The sequence below is a fragment of the Sphaeramia orbicularis genome, chromosome 12 (genome assembly GCF_902148855.1).
Source record: "Sphaeramia orbicularis chromosome 12, fSphaOr1.1, whole genome shotgun sequence".
Lineage (NCBI taxonomy): Eukaryota > Metazoa > Chordata > Actinopteri > Kurtiformes > Apogonidae > Sphaeramia > Sphaeramia orbicularis.
This window is the reverse complement of record NC_043968.1, coordinates 77114955-77132986: the sequence shown is the minus strand read 5'-3', so window position 1 is coordinate 77132986 and position 18032 is coordinate 77114955. Positions and strand designations below refer to the sequence as shown.

At 38.7% G+C, this 18032-nt stretch overlaps 1 protein-coding gene across 1 annotated transcript in view; it reads right to left on the bottom strand.

Moving 5' to 3' along the window:
* The window catches only part of unc5cb (unc-5 netrin receptor Cb), a 419315-nt gene that overhangs the window by 130251 nt on the left and 271032 nt on the right, over positions 1-18032 (bottom strand). The window contains exons 3-4 of the mRNA XM_030151091.1: positions 15222-15365; positions 1371-1474 (exon numbers count right to left, since the gene is read on the bottom strand). Of these exons, the coding sequence (XP_030006951.1) occupies positions 1371-1474; positions 15222-15365 (248 nt within the window). The remainder of the gene's footprint in view (positions 1-1370; positions 1475-15221; positions 15366-18032) is intronic.

The window sequence follows — 18032 nt, the reverse complement described above, 5'->3', positions numbered from 1 at the left end:
TATAAACACCACATCCATGGGGGCCGCCATTGCTACGTGACGTCAGAGCTCGAAACTGGGAGTACGTGGATCTAGTACAAGTTCATGGGTGGGAAACGTGTGATATGTAGAATAGAATCTTGTAAGAAAAATTGGGGAATCTAAAAGAATAGAATATTTGTTTTTCAGGTAAATTCAGTTCAAATATAACTTGGCCATTTGTGACATGAAAATATAGCATTAATTGTGAGGAAATTGGACATTTTTGAGCTGAAAACATAGTTCATATGACCATCAACATGTTGCAACAGAACTGAAATCCTGTCAATTTGCATAACTTGCATTTACCAACACAAAGTTCCTTTGGGGATTCACTTCTATTGATTTCTTATGCACAAAGACAGAAATAAGACCTCTACGCAAATTTTAGCTGATTATTAAATGCAGTATTTCAACTTTTTCAGCTTGCCCCCCCCCCAAAAAAAAGTCTCCAAGTGTCATTTTTACTGCCTCTTCCACCCTCGAAATATTACTGAATTAAATAGCCTGTGTAGGATTGTCAGAAAGTCAATGACAGATATAACACTAACAACAAACAATTCTAACACTGACACATAATATTACACACTGTCACCAAATAAAACACATGAAACAAACCCAGTCGACTGGCTTTTGTGTTATTTTCATCCCGCGTATTTTTGCATATCATCTTTGTTTTCTTCTCTTTTTTTTTTTTTACATCCTGTTGTTATTTGTGCATTATGATGGGTTTGTTGTGTAACATGTTTTACTTTGTTTTTATCTTGTATCTTCTATCTTTTGTCGACCGTTTTGCATCAATTTTTTGCATCTTTTCATGTCATTGTTGCATTATTCGATTGGTGTCATGCTTCCTTTTCATCTGACGTCTTTTTAATCAGTATACTATTTTCATCCTGCTGCGTCCTTTACCTGATTTTCATCTCTGTTCATGTTTTTTTCTTCTATTGTAATAGGAAAAAATGAACCAACATATTGTGTATGTAGTTTGCTCTGTCGATTGAAGTTCCGCTAAAGCACCCCGCAACAAATTTAAGGTCTAGACCCTCAGGCTTGGAAGCGACAGGGATAGAAACTGGAGGTGTCACTACAAACACCAGGCATGATGGTGACATTTCAGCACAAATCTGCTCAAAAAATGTACTTAGAAACTTCAAATAAAGCTCCTCAAGTCAGAGCGGGCAGTTCATTGGATTTGAGGCGGAGGTGTTTTCGGCTCAGCTCGGGCTCGCCGTTGCCTGCGTTTCTATTGAAAAGTGCTTTGTGAAAAATAGCTTTTTCAGACAAGGAATCTCCTAGTCACGGAAAAGCACATCAGGGCTGTGGCTGAGGGTAATTATTTTGGACGTTACCTCAGCAGCTGGGATGCCTTCAGGTGGGCGACACTGGAGTAATACTTCCTGCTCCAGTGACACTTCTTTTCCAAGGGGCTCCTGGTCAAACGTCTTCCTCAGGTCTATAATGAACAAATAAAAGCACAGTGTAAGTCAGTATACATCAATTTGTCACGGACTGTAAAGACATAGGGCCTGATTTACTAAGATCGCAAATACCAATTAGGTATGATTTTATCTGAGATGTATATTGTGGAAAAAAAAAAAAAAAACCCTAGTTCATGCTACGGAGGTTTGGTTTGTTCTTGTCAATTATATTTGTGTTTTTGTTTTGGTTTAATATATTCCCTGCACTGGTAGCATAGTAAATCCCTGTCAGTGTAACTGGGCAAAATGTATGGTGGAATGCATAGAACCACGAAGTCCCGGGCATAATTGTATTTGTGTACTTGGAAAGGAATGGTCATTCCCTAATTTGATTTAAAGTAAAAGAATGAGGATGTCTTTACCTCTCTTTTTTTTTTTTTTTTTTTAATATATTTTCTATTTTTCGATTGTCATGTTTAATTTAAAGATATTACATTTGGAGGAGAGTGGAAAGAGATGGAAAAAAAACAAACTCAGCCATTATGTACCAGCTGTATGTGGAATGTATTTTATAATGTTCAAATAAAAAGATAACTTAAAAAAAAAAAAAAAAAATCGCAAATAACGGGCGCAAATGTACTTGCTTGCGCTAAAATATGTGTGTGCTATTGATTTGCGTGTCATGGGTGATCAACTAAGATTGCATGCGCAAATGACAACAGGCGCAAAGTCTTGGAGACCGACCTAATTAAATGAGGATTTTGCATGCGTTACTGGTTGTCGTCATGGAGACAGTCGGCTGTAAAAAAACTGCTCTCAGGAGTTGGGTCCTGGTCTAATGGTGATGTGCCACTGGTGGAACCAGGTGTAGGGGGCAGGCCCATAAAGTAGGGGGCCATATGTCGCAAATTTTTTTCTTTTTTTCTTCCGTCATTCCAAAAATGTTGATGTGATCACATCAGATTGGTTCTCTGCGTTGTGCCTATGCCTCCTCCTCGCCACAACTACTGCAGCCAGTTTTGTGTGAAGTTAAAACCTGCCTTTCAGAAGCGCTAAATATAGACGCAAAATCTGCCACCGCAATCAGTTTCAGGTTTGTTAAATCACATTGCACATCCTAATTAAATATTTCCATTTACTCCTCCTAATAATTTTGCGCATTCTGGCAGAAACGCCCATATTTCATATTCATCAGGGCAAACACGCTAAATGGGCCGCGCAAGCTATTTTGCCCATTTGAGAGGCGCAAACCTCAGTGCGTCCTGTTAGTAGATGAGCTTCAACGTGTTTTTGCGTGCGCAGTCAAGTTTGCGCACGTTTTTACACGCGCAAACCTTTAGTAAATCAGGCCCATATACTCTTATTAATACTTGTTTTGGGCCTGAAAAAAGGGGACTGAATGTTGAACTAACCATTACTCACTGTACAACTAGGCCATGCCAACACATAAACAATACACATAAATGTGAAGTTAAAATAGTTATGCAATAAGTTAATAAATGGCCAGTTAGAACATGTCAGTAATCAGGGAAAATAATATGTGATATTTAAGCTGTTTTCGTGCCTCCTTCACATTCGGTACAAAGACTAATAACGTTAAGTTTATGGAGGTAAGACAGGGGAGGAGAGGAGAGGAGAAATAAGGTGTATAGAAACAAGGACAGGATAGAAGGAAGGAGAGGAGAAGAGAAATGAACATAAGTGAGGAGGAGAAAGGAGAAACCAGGAGCAGCCATTAAACACTTTTAAGACATATTTATTCAAAAATAAAAACTGCACAGTCTCTATACAAAGTATTTGAAGTCGTTTTTGTTTTTTCTGTTAAAATTCCACCAAGTATTACATTTATCTACAGAATGAAATGCACAAACACAAGATAACAGTAATATACTTGATATATTCTGTTTTAGGGAGAACGGACACATTCTGATTCTGCCCCTGGCCAATAAATAAAGTTAAAGATGAACTGAATGTGGAAACAGACGGAGCAGAAAAGAGTTTCTGTGTTATAAGCACAATGTAGATGTGTTTAATGTGAAGGCACAACCTTTAAAACTAAATAAGACCTATATGTTCAAATAGTTCAGGAGATGAAGTGGTATTACCTTTAAATCAATCATCTTAAAGTGCACAGGGCTTTACAACAGCAAGAAAAGGATTGAGTCTCAGATTTCCTGCCTTTTAATTCCCACCTGTAAACACCAGTTTCAGTTTCTACATCCAGTCTTTTCCTATATAAACCTGAAGTACACGCTGTAGGTACAGGAACAAACTGTTATATGTATATGTATATCTGCTAAAATTTACGTAGGGGGTCAAATGAGTGGCCATTTTTGTCCAAAAAAAAAAAAAAAAAGTTGTCATAAATGCATAGAACTGTGTTGAAATAATGCTAATGCATTTGTGCACAGACTACTGATATTATTTGACAGTGGAAGCTATATTTTCAGAAATATTGGATTTTGAATAGCACGTGTATGTGAAAACTTTTGCTGGTGGACGGACGTGACATTACCCATGATGATCTGGTCAGTACCAGTACTTTATTAGTAATAAACTTATATACTTACTATTGCTAATGATCCCCTTATTCATAAATGTTAGTATTGTGGATCTAAAACAATAACAGCTGACACAAAAACACAAAATGTGGCAGTGGACGGATGTGACATGGTTGTTACAGATCCCATCATACTGATGCTCGGCAGCCATGCCACCGTTTACACAAATGATCCCTGTGCAAAAACTAGGATCAGAATTATTTACTGTATAGTTTATCATCATACTAAAGAGTAAATAACAATATAGAATTGTTATTTCTTTATGAAAACGCTTATTATTAGAAAACTGTTGATTTCAAAAGTGACGTGTGCCATTCTTCATGTATGTATTGGCGTAACATAAGCAGGATGGATCAGCACCACACTCCATATTGAACCTGTAAAAATAAAACATGTGATACGTAGGATAGAATCTTGTAAGAAAAATTGGGGGTCAAAGATGGGTCATTTGTGGATAGTTTGGTCATTTGGCAGGACTTTCCAGTTTCAAACTGGTTTTTGAATCAAATGTGCTGGTATGAAAAGAGGTCATCTTGGTCCAGAACTACTATCCTGCATGTTTTAATAATGATAATAATGGGTTAGATTTCGATAGTTCTTTTTTGGGTACTCAAAGCGCTTTACATTATTGTAACCCAATAGTCATTGCTCTCACACTCCCCCTCTGGTGGTGTAAACTACACCTGTATCCACAGCTGCCCTGCCCAAGGACACAACGGACAGGCAAGGATTCGAACCGCCATACCCTTCGGTTATTAGACAACCCGCTCTACTTCCTCAGCCATGGCTGCCCCATGTTTTAGATGTATCCCTGTTCCAACACACCTGATTCAAATGATCAGCCTATCATCAAGCTCTGCAGAAGACTGATAACGACTGTCAGGTGGACTGGAATCTAAAACATCTGAAACATGAAGGATACTGGCCCTCGAGGACCAGGCCCTGGTCTAGACTTGACTGACTTTTGGACCAATCGCAGTAAGTTACATAAGGACATCACTGCGAAAAAACAAAAGAAGACAAACAAACAAAAAAAGATGCTCACTGCATGACGAGGTATGTTGGATTACTCCCAAGACTGCGGTGGAAAAGCAAAACCAACCGGACCTAATAAATAGTTCTGCTTGATAACCTCCTAGTTCACAGGTATCAGACATACGGTCCATGGCCCGTAACTTGCCTGCCAAAGGGTCCGAACTGGCCCATGGGATGAATTTGTGAAATGCAAAGATTACACTGAAGATATTAAAAAAAAAATAGGACCAATGGCCCTGTAGCTTACCGGCCAAATTAAAAGCTTTGGGAAATGTATCCAGATGCCATTTATTATCACCCAGTTCTGTGTATTTATTATATTACAGAAATAACCCATGTTTTGGTCATATTCCAATCAGATCTGTAAGAAGTTCAAATTCCAACTTGATATCATTGATACTTACTGGTTTATTGGATCAATCCACTTCCTATCTGTTATAATGGGAAAATTTGTCAAAGTCGCACCAAATCAAGAATCAGATCTGGATCGAAATAATTTCAATACCTTGTGTTGACATCCTCATAAAGAAGATGTATATCAAGTTTGAAGTCAATCAGAACTGGAGTTTGAGAGAAGAAGACGATTGAAATTTTTTCCCCATAAGAGCCCATGTTAAATTTTCCGTAAGTTCCCGGATCCAGAAGAAGATCCTGATCAGCATGTGGACATTATGTTTTGGTCATCTCCCCATCAGGGCTGGACTGTAGAAATTTACACTGGATATCATTTATATTTACTGAGTTATTGCATCGATCCACTTCCTATCTCTTATAATGGGGAAATTTTTCAAAGTGGCACCAAATCCAGAATCAGATCCAGATCCAAATAATTTCACTAACTTTTGTTGACATCATGAAGACATGAAGAAGCTGTATACCAAGTTTGAAGTCAATCGGAACTGTAGTTTCGGAGAAGAAGATGATTGAAAGTTTTGTAATGGACGACAGACGATGCCGCTGGACGCCGCATGACGACAATAGCTTACGGCCTATCAGCTGGTAAACTAACAAAGCCATTAAAAGTGAGCTACTGTGTAGACAATGTGTTTAAGCACGGATCGGGTTATGGGTCTAATGTACATGGGTAAGGGGGTGCGGATTGGACATGGAAAAAAAAAGCAGGTCGGGTTGTGGTACTAAGTCTTTCGGGTACAAGTTGTTTTTCTCCACTTTTAACCTCTTGATTCCCTTCACAATATCACTGATGTTTCCATGGTAACCCTCTTCTCATAAATGCCAGTGTTCAGGACACCTGTTATACATCAACGTACTTCCTGATTGGATTCTGAAGTTCGGCCGCTCATCTTGATGAACTGCGACCATCCATTTGTTCTTCTCGACTAAATCTGAAGGAAAACCATGAAAACTTAAATATCCTCCTAAGACCCAGCTATGGTTTTCTGTCCACATTTGTGGACAAGAGTTTCACAACTTTATACAAAAAAAAAGTAACACTGTCCACCACAAAGGACATTCCATAAAAATTTTAAAAACTGCATTTGAAAAAACTGTTGCATCATGATGTTTCCAATATAGGCACTTGTTTAATAAAAAAACAAAAAAAGCTGGTACTTTGCTGACATTTCCTGGGTCTTGGGAGGTTACATTTGCCTTTGTTTATTGGATGTACACTGGGGCTCACAGCAGTGACACTTCGATACGGCCTCAGCCACTGTTGACAGTAAACCGGAAGAAGCGATACACAAAATGAGTCGTTTCAAACTGTTTCCGTGAAAAACCCCTACTGATGTCTATTCTGTATCTGTATTTTTATACCTTATGTTGTGCATCACTCTGTCTGTCCAAAATATTCAAAATGTTCTATAAATAAAGTTAAAAAAAAACAAAAAACAAAAACTATTCTGTACTCTGTGACACATAGGGATGAATGGATAAAATACAGGTTTCATTACATCTTTTCATTTAATAGGTGTTATATAAAGAGACATTACACTGAAGGAGAGAAATTTCATTGTTCAGTTAACTGTTAGAAATCCCCTACAGGTGAAAGTAGATTATGTTGTTATTACCGAATACATGATAAGGCTGCACCCAGAAGCCCCAAAGAACACCCATAGTCATTTTAAGATAGATTCGTTAGCTTGAAAAAAATGAACCTTAAAATAACAAATTCAATGAAAGTGCTCAGTTCAACCAGTGAGTGTGCGTGTCTTCAGGGGAATATGCCATAACTCCGCACATTTCAGTGTATCATAAAAGCTGAAAGGGTGCATGTTGAGTTGAAAGCAATTTCTGTCTGGTACAAAATTAAAAGATGGAAATGACTGCAGGGGCTTTTTCTGGGAACAAACCATTCTACTGTTGCTTGACTGTGAGAAAACATTGTGGAGGTGGATCTTACTTCAAATTGTCCCCAGAAGATAAAAGAACCTGCAGTCAGGATGGGACAGGTGAGAAAAAGAACCAGGCCTTCCCACTCCTACGCTGTGACATTCTATATGATATATATCTACGACAGTGAAACCCAATAAATGTCATTTTGTTTCTCCATATTATGAAATGCAAGGTTTCCCTAGAGGAAACCACTGACCTGGCTCTGCAGTGGCCCACGTCATTTGGTGGTTTCCAGTGGACCATAATATCTGGAAACCACTGGCGGTGAGTCTGCAGCGACTTTTGGTTTTCACCCAAACATATTTAACAGCTTGAGATGATTTGTTCAGTGTAAATGAAAGAAACCAAAGTCCAGATGATGAAAACACCTATTCATATTTAAAATCGAACAACAAATATTTATGAAAATCATTAGTTACTTTTCCATTGGACATCTGCGCAAAACTTTACTGATATTTATGAAGGTCACGAAGGTGTAGAAAATGCACTATATAAGTTCAGCCCATTTACCATTTACCCTTAGAGTCATGAGAACAAAAAAAATGTGGATGTTGATGGATGTTACAACAAGCAAAAATGAAAAGTTTTACAACAAACGTGTCAGTACGTGCGGACACACAAGGAAACCCGATCCTTTTTAACCCTTTAATGCGTAGTGGTCACTACAGTGGACAGCTGTTCTCTTGCATATTCATGGATTTTGTTGTTTTAGTTCTGTATCAGCGAACACAGTGGACATTCACTCTGAAAAAAATCTAAATCTTACCAAGTGTATTTTTCTCATTTCTAGTCCAAATATCTCATCACACTTAAAATAAGACATAATCACCTAAAGAGAAACTTTTCAGTGAGATATAAGAACTGACTTATAGACAATAGGTCTGGAAAATCGGATTTCAACAAATCTTACCAAGATCATTTTTACTTGTTCCATTGGCAGATTTTTTTTTTGCTGGAATTAAGCAAAAAATGTTACTCTTTAGGCGATTATGTCTTATTTTAAGTGTGATGAGATATTTTGACAAGAAATGAGGAAAAATACACTTGGTAAGATTTACATTTTTGCAGTGCATGCACCATCCCATACACTGGAATTCATACCGTTACTGTAACTTTACTGTTCTTAATAAACCTGATCTGCACTAACATGTTTGTTATTAAACTGTAATTAATAGGTTTTTGTGTTGTTTTTTTTTTTTTTTTTTGCACATTATCTCCATGAAGTTAGTAATGACTTGTATTAGTGATGTTAAAATGTGAGAAAACATCAGATTAGCTGCATTAAAAATGTTTTCATTTCATAGTTTTCACACAGTTTATCAGTAAGTATGTTTCTTTGCTTGTGTTAGAGCATTTAATTCATTGTGAAGGGGATTTTAAGGAATATAATAAAAAATGTTCCAAGAAAACATCTCGCACCCCACCTTTAATGGTAAAACCAACATTACGCACTTGTTTTTTCCACATTTAGTAAATATCGGTACAGTTTCGCACACACGTCCAATGGAAAAGTGACTAGTGCCATGCTAGTCCTTATTTTCTGCTGTGTACTTTCACTGGATGTGGGTTTGAACTGTGCTTTCCACTGGTGTCTCTCTCACTCTTCGCTCACTTCTCACATCCCTGAACGGTGCTGAGGGACACTGTGGGTGTGGGACCAGCTGAGTCGACATTCCTGTGGGAATCACACCATTCCCTCGTCAGCGCCCAGACACTTCAAGCCTACCTCACCACAAAAACATACACATATGAAAACCATTACCTTAAGTGGATCTGTTTGGCTACTTGTCATGCTAAATTACACTGGCCTAACGCTTCAAAAACTGTTTTTTTTCCCCTTTTAGTTACAAACCATTGGCTCCTCATCCCAACCCAGAACAGGGATGACAGTTAAGATTTATGAAGGTGACTTCTGGATTTGAGTTTCATCATTACTTTCTTGCAATTAAGTTAAGGTTTTCCTGTTATGTTGAATATATGTGCTTGTAATAAAAGCCACAAACAAATAAGAAAATCCATTTCCAACTTTCTCAGCTCACATTACCCTTCAGCAAATCCTGTGAAAGGCATTTCGGTTGATTTGATTCATTTATTTAATTTGCTTCTGTGCACGTAGTTTTATTGCCTATATGTGGTGAGCTATTACCGCTTCCCAAAAATGGAGACCAATCAAAATGGCTCTGCGAAGGTCACATGAAGGAAAAGAGTCACTCAAGGTATTTACACATTCTGTGTTTTCTCAACAGGCAGATGTAGATTCACAGTCTCCTCACTTTGACACAGAGATCCTGGAAAAAAAGGTCAGACGGTGAATCCATCTTTTTTTCCACCAATGTCTGATTTCCAAGAAAAGGAGTAACAGAGATGAAACAGTCTGGACTTTTAAACAGTGGACCTGTGTTCTGGAATCAAAGGGGCGGAGACACGGCGCAGCAGATAGAGGGTATGCATGTGACGTCACCGATAGTGGAAGTCACCGTGGTTACGCCCACTGAGTGGCAGAAAGAGGGAGATGAGTGACGGCGTTGGCTTCAATACTGTCTAAACTGAAGAACAATATTTAATAAAAAATGGGGAAGAGCTGTTGTGCGATTGATTGTATGAACAGGTTTGAAAAGCAGTCGGAGCTATCGTTTTACAGACACCGAAAGACAGAAAAGAGAAGAAGTAGATGGATCCACAAATCCAGGAAACCAAACCTAGATTTGTGGATCCCATTTTGTGTCAGGTAACATTAATTTATGCTGTATTTTTGGGTAAAATCATACCTTTAATTACATATTGTTTTGGCTAACGTTACTTCTTATTAAAGCTCTTGGTTTCATGAACAGATCTTTCATGGTTTTCGTCTTCACTTTGTGATTCTGAACCTTGTGCTCCTACATGATTTGTAAACTAACTGAAACTGAGGCTAACCTAGTTTTTCAAATACAGGGGAACTGGAGAATAAAGCTACGATGGAGTATTAGAGCCACATAAAATAAAAACGGTTGTCACTACGAATATAAAGTCATTAAATATCGATATAAAACCCGTAATTTTATCAGAATAAAGTCGAATACAAAAAGAATCACAATGTTATGAGAATAAAGTCTTAGTTATTAAAAAAAACCTCATAAATTAATAAAAATGTCATTCGTTTATGAGATTAAAGTCGTCGTATTCTGACAATAAAGCCATAATATTGTAAGAATCCAGTGGTCCCCTGCTGGTCCACAGCAGTAGTATCTGTGTTGTATAAAGTACTTGATCTGAACTAGACTCAGTAAATCTCCTCAGTCCCAGTAGATCATGCATATATTCCCTGGGGTCAGTCCACGGTCTACTGTAAATGCACTGTGGATCAGCTGGTTCTGGGCCCTAGTTTTGGACCCTGGTTGTCAGTGATGATGAAACCATGTATATTTGTTTCAGATAAAAATAGTGATGATCCCCTCCACCTTGGATGTCAGGATACTCCATTTCTGTCCACATGTCAGTGTTCGTGGACCACTTGTTCTTTGGTAGCTCGTACAGATCCATGTCCAGTCCAATTGTCCTTAATTTAATTTCATATTTCACGTTCTCCTGGTCTGGCTGTGTTTACTGCTATACTCCGTCATGTTGAGCAGGTTGGTTTTTGCCACTCAGTCAGACTTAGAGGGGCGTGGCCTGGGGGGAAGTGATGTATGTGCATACGCTCTATAGTGTGATGTATAACTTGCACGTTGGAAATATCCCGAGCATAGCACTGTTGGCTCTCTAAACAACAATGGAGGACAAACAGAGCACAGCGATGTTTATTTTAGCAGTGCAGCTCGCAGATCTCGGCGTCCCCCCAGTTCCACATTTTTCCGGTCGCGTTGATATGTTGTTTTTTTTTAAAGACTTTATTTTTCAGTTTTCAAATAAACATCTACATCAGTATAGGGCATATGAACTAGTCCAAGGCAAAACAACACATATAAACATCAAACTCCACCCACCCAAAGGCTCAGAGAGAAGGAAAAATAAATGAATAAATGAAAGAAAAAAAAAGAAGAAGAAAAGGGGGCACACAGACTGACTTTTATCATGAAAAAAGAAAGAAATTTAAATAAAGATTACAGTCTGATGCGTAATGGTTGTGTTAATAGTCTGTTTTTTGTAAACAGTTCTATGATACCAAGGGTCACTGCAAAGATGAGGACAGAAATGAGAAAAGAGAAGGAATGTAGATGTCTACTGGAATGGGATGGGTTGAATGAAGTTTACAGAAGGGTTCCAAGTTAAAGTGAAATCCCTACGCTTTTTATCTATTCTGTATCTAAGTTTTTCCTGTGTTGATACGTTTGTTTACTGTGGATGTCCCACACTCATTTCTAAATCCCCCCAGTCGCATGCGCAATACCAGTGGTGTAGTCCAGGTTATATGGAGTATACCTACTTATTTTTCAGTCAGCATTCTGTATACCTTCTTCTAAATCCCCCTGATGTACCATTCAGTCGTATCTGAGCCAAACTGCCCATGTTTTCCCCTCGGATGGTGAAGCCATGACCCGCCCTACTCTGCCTCTAATTGGCCAGTACTCGTTGCCTTCACTGATTAGATTGGTTAACTTAAGGCATGAGGACTGATGAGCCAATCAGAGGTAGAGTAGGGCGGGTCATGCTGAGGAAAATATTGCTAATTTAGCGCCAGAGCTAGGGCTCTGCTTAGCCCTGTCCACCTCTGGAACCTGAATGGATACATCAGGTACCAGTGCCACCCCAGCTGATTGACAGGTCAATGTACGTCTCATTGAAAGATGCGCGATTATTGGATATGCAAGCAAGAAAGGCAGAATAAACGTCTTTCAAGTGAGTGACACATATGGAGAACCTACTTTCATGGAATACATAATTAAGAGGTAAGTTTTAAGGTGTTTTCAGAATGAGTCACTGTTTTGAACTACTGGTCATATGACTGCACATTTAGAGGAGAGATTTTGTTGCCATTAATTCAACTATGTCAGTCGGCTAACGTTATGAAAGGCTAACGTTATCCTATGTTTGCCTCACGTTGAATCCATTTCCATTCATGCAGCTGCTTGTGTGTCCAGTAAAACCTACAAACTGCTCCTGATCAAGTCATGATAATTTTATAACAGTGAGCAATAGGGCTGTAAGAAATTATCGGTTCTGCAATATATCACGATATTTCATTTCACAATACTGTACTGATATTAAAAAGTACTGTATCGATATTTTTAGGTATTTATTCAAACACAGATATTGTGGAGGTTCATTTTTGTTTTTCTTTTCTGTTCATATTTTGTTTATTCTTATTGAACACTCTCATTAAATAATGTTAGTTCCTTTATTGGATCGCACAAAAATTATGTCACGATGTTAGTACTGAACTGAATAGGAACATTTGAACAGGCAATGGCGTTTTTCTGGACTACTTAAAAAAAAAAAAAAAAAAAAGGAGGGGGTGGGGCAAAAATTGAGAGTATACCCACTTCTCCGTGGACCACTACACCACTGTGCAATTCGTCATCAAAACGTCACAGCTTGGTTGCGAAATGGGAGGTGTTCCTTTTTCATAGCGTTCCGGAATCCTGATTCCACCTTTGGTCCATGCTTTTATCTCCAGCAGACTGGACTACTGTAATGCACTCCTTACAGGTCTCCCAAAAAGCAGCACAGACAGACTTCAGCTGATTCAGAACTCTGCAGCTAGGTTATTCACCAAAACCAAGAAGAGAGAGCACATTACTCCAGTGTTGGTTTCCCTGCACTGGCTACCGGTAACCTACAGAATTGATTTTAAGATACTACTCCTCACGTATAAAGCTCTAAATGGAACCGGACCAAGTTACATTGCAAACTCACTGATCGATTATGCACAAACTAGAACACTGAGGTCATCAAACGCAGGGTTACTAGCGACTCCCAGAAATATTACAAAGAAAATGGGGGACGCAGCCTTTACTAACTATGCACCAAAGTTATGGAATACAATTCCAAAAGACATTAGAGAAGCCAGTTCACTGAATATATTTAAAACCAAATTAAAAACATTTTTATTCTCATTAGCCTTTGAAAGGAGATAAAAATGGGGTCACAATTCAGGAACCAGGAATGTGCGCTGTTTTTATTTTTATTTTATTTTATTGTATTTCTGTTTTTATTTTTTTATTTTATTGTATTTCAAATTTCATCTTATTTCTTGCACTACAAAAATTCTATGCATAATCAAATATTTTAATGTGTGCTGTTTTTATCTTTATTTTTATTTTATTGTATTTCTCTCAAATTTCATTTTATTTCTTGATGTATAATCAAATCTTAATGTATTTTAATATTGTATTTTTTCAATCAATGTGAAGCACTTTGGGCTACAATTTCTGTATGAAAGGTGCTATACAAATAAAGTTTATTATTATTAAAGTTTATTATTTATCAGGGCTCTGTTACAACTTCCAGAGGCATTAAAGAGGTGGGACCAAATGATCCACCATTTCATTTACACAGACATCGTTCCAGAATAAAGATGAAATATTCCCGGAACAGAAATGCTGTGAAAACGGGGCTTATGTCGGCCAGACCAGCATTCCTGCGATTCAAAAATCAGTTCTTCAACACAACGACCTCTTAACTCGCCAACGCCGGCTCTGCCTTACCATCTGATTAAACTGTATATGTTTGGATGATGGGAGAGGAGAGGAAAACAAGCCCAGTTTCCATTAGCCTGATGGGATGGAGTCTGGCTCTGACAAGGAGTCTGCCTAAAGAGAGCACCCAGCAGAGGAGCTAATCCATTCAGCAGAAGCTAATGGGTGGGGAAGAGGGGTCCATTGTGATTTGAGGGATAGGTTAGTGCTGGCAGGGTGCTCATCATGGGTGATTAGAGGAGGTGGAGCAGCAGGAGTAGGCTCAGTGGGAGACGGAGAGGCATGATTCTGATGCACAAGGCTAGTATAACAGCAGCAGTAATGAGAAAAGTCGTGTTTTTGAGGGAATATACCCAATACAGAGAGAAACTGGAAATGGACAGTTAGTGGCAGAAGAAAGAGGTATGACACATGACAATATGAAGCAAAACCTGAGATTTTAATTGTGACAAAAATTGAGTGGGACATTTTTTCTCACTTTGCCACGAGACGAAGCAGAAACAGTAACGCTTGGCAGATAATGTCAGTCACAATGTCTTTAAAAGAACTGAGAACGATGGTTTCACTGGTGTCATAAAAGAAGTTCCTTCAGGTGATATTTTGACAACAATGTGTAAGTCATTGCGTTATGTAATATGTGTTGTGTTGCCAAAGCGACGCCTTGATCTCACAAGTAGCAATTCTGCACCGCTTCCTTCATTGTTTCCTCTGGGCTTTCATTACCTTTTAGATTTTGATTGGCAGGTCCTTTCGGGAACAGTTAAAAATGAGCCTGAACTTCAGGGGTAACAGAACATTTTTTGGAACTTGGAAGAAATCACGTGCGCTTTTTCAGAGGAGGATAAACAAATGAGGACCACCTACAGGAAAAATGTGGGAACACTGGCATAAACATGTGCCATATCCTCTTGACTGAGTATACGCTCCTTCCTCTGCACTGTTTCTCCAAGTATGTACTGTACGCACGAAGGAAACTGATGTAGCCTCAGGAAGCTTTTTACCAATTCAAGTTCAAAAGGACACTTGAGTCCCGTGTCAGTAAACACTCCTTTTTACTGCTACGATCTCCACAATTTATAAATCTGTCAGCCCGTGAGTTGCATTTCCTTGGCAGGCAAAAGGGTTTTGTTTGGAGAGGAACACAAAGATGAGAAAGCAGATAAAGACTGAGTACTGGAGTCTAGAGTGGGATGAATACACAGGATGGTACTCACAGGCGATGCGGACGTGGGCTTTGCGGCTCTTGGTGGTCCCTGCAGAACTCCAGGCCACACACTGACACCAGAAGTCCTCCGGTCCAAACAGCTCCTCCACCTGCTGCCGAGTGATCTCGATGCTCGCCTCTCGCACCACCAAGCCTGGGAGGAAGAACACAAGGGATTCAAACTGATGAGAAGAAAAGCTAAGGAGGAAAAACGGGAGTTGCACATGGACACAAAGAACATCCCAAAGAAGTAATATCAAACCAATAGAAAGTTTAAATTTAAAGTTTCACAACAGAAAATGGCAGTACCTGAAAAAAAAAGTTTTCAAATGTATTCAACAAGAGCTGACCTTTCATAAAATAATTCTGAGAATAAATTGTTCATTTGTGTTACTGATCAGCGGTTGACCGCCACAAACTTGCTTCATTTTGGTTGTTTTTTCTTCACTCTTTGCAATTAATGTGAAACATTTAACATAATGAAAAATAAACACAGTAAACACAGCTGTGTTTTGTTCACCCTCTGTAGCAGTTGAACTATGAGCCCTAGTGTCACAGCAGTGGCTTTTCCATTGGACATCTGCTCAAAACTTTACAGATATTTACTAAATGTCGAAAAAACAGAAGTGCGTAATGTCGGTTTTTCCATTAAATCACAAATGCAATGACTTGTTTATTTATTATCGCGAGACGTCACGAGAAGTCATACCATAAACATGAACATAAATATCTGTTTTGAATCTAGAATGCTTGTTACCCCTCTATCTCGTACAAAATTCTAAAATGATTGGGTTTCCTGGTGTGTCCACACATGCCGCCATATGTTTGTTTTAAAACTCTTCTTCTTCACTTGTTGTAACAATTTTTTGTTCACGTGACTCTAGTTGCGCAAAAAGATCTTTCCATTGCAGTTTTGCATGATATATCAATTTCGCTACAACCGAAAAACCACCTCTTTGAAGTGCAAAAACTTTTCATCAAAAAACAAGACTTTTTGCATCCCATGACACGTTCTTATGTCTTGGGCCTACTGTTGGTATTCTTGTTCTGTGAATCCATTCCAGTAATATTGTATCCCCTGAAATACCTCTGTTGGACTTCATTTGTTAAATGAAAAAAATTTGATCGCAAAAAAATAAAAAGAAGAGTTTTGGCGAAATTAGAATTTTCCATTAGGCCAATTTTTATGTGCGAGTTATAGTCGGGCAATTTTAGGGTCAATGGAAAAGCGACTAGTGTTGTTCTGTAACTACTACATCTGTGTTTTCTGAAACGTGCTTTTTAAGTGTCAAAGTTCTTTTACTGATCAGTTACTGTAGGATTCCTGTCTGCACAGTTTCACTGAAGTTCACTGGAGCTCTCAGTTTCCGACCAAAATAAAACAATGAATGAATGAATGAATGGGGTATCTGAACATTTTAGACGACAATTTAATGAATTTTAAGACCTTTTTAATGCTAGAATTAACTTTTAGACTCATTAGCCAAGCTTGTGGGCTAACTGTATAATCTGTGTTTTATGAAACTATTACCATGTTAATACCAATATTTCTTAATGTAATTTTATTAAACAGATATTTTCATTGTTTTTATTAAAATTTGCACCATTAATACTGTTAATACTAGTTGTCGATCCCATCCAACAGTTAGTTATATACATTATAATTCACATCCTAATCCACACACATTTCATATCTGTGTCTGTGCACCAGTCTGGCCTGGATTCTAGAGTGTTGAGCTGTTTGGGTCTGGGCCTAGCTGAGGAGGATTCCCAGCGTCATGGCTAACACAATCCTGTTTGCTAACTCCTCTGATTACCACTCATCTGGGTGCCAGAACCCAGACAAACAAATCATCCCCAGAACAAATGCCTCTACCCAAAGCTGTCCTTCTAGAGCAGATTACGATGCTCCTACAGTGTATGGATGTCAGACATGTGCACATGCATATGATGGGAGTGGATCCGGGCTCTATTTATGGATGTATTAACTTGCAGCGCTGTAGGCATGCGATATTGTGTGGGAGCACTGACAGTTGATACTCTGATTTGTTGCTGACTGTCATTGAACTTAAGTTTTTTATTTGTCATTAATATTTAAAGGTCCAATGTGTAAGTTTTAGGGGGATTTAAGATTTAGCAGAAACTGAATGATAAATAAATTTGACCCTGTCAGTTGCAGGGGCATTATCATATTTTCATAAGATCTTGTATGATGGGACTGTATTAGACATGACTAAAACAAGGAAGGCATGGGAGGATGAGCTGGGGGTAAAACTAACTGATGAGGTCTGGCGTGAATGTTTACAGAGTATACAGTTCAGTCAACGCCAGGCATAATCTCATGCGTACTGGCTTGACTCGACTCGGCCTTTTTGCATTTCCATTACAAAAAGGACCTGGAATCTGGTACCCGGTACTAGTTTTTTGGTATCACCACCGCCGAGATTCCAAGACTGGGGACCAGATACTAAAACATGACGTGTAAACACAGTAGACCACTGATTGGTCAGAGAGCTGTTTCTGTGACCCGCCGTTTTACAAAAAACAGATGCGGAAGTTGACAGTAAATATAGTGGTAGGTTAATCCACATGATGTCAGCCCGCAAAACTACATGATGGTCGGTCCAGGAGATTCCGTCTTTGGTGGCCGACGTAAAAATTCAGCGTGCACTTGATGAGACAACACGCAATGAGCAAGTTTATTAACAACTCTCTGAGCAGACGATACGGAAGTAACGCACCACATCGCTATGATGTCCAGGTAGGGTGGCCATGGCTCAGATGGTAGAGCCGGTTGTCCAATAACCAAAGGGTTGGCGGT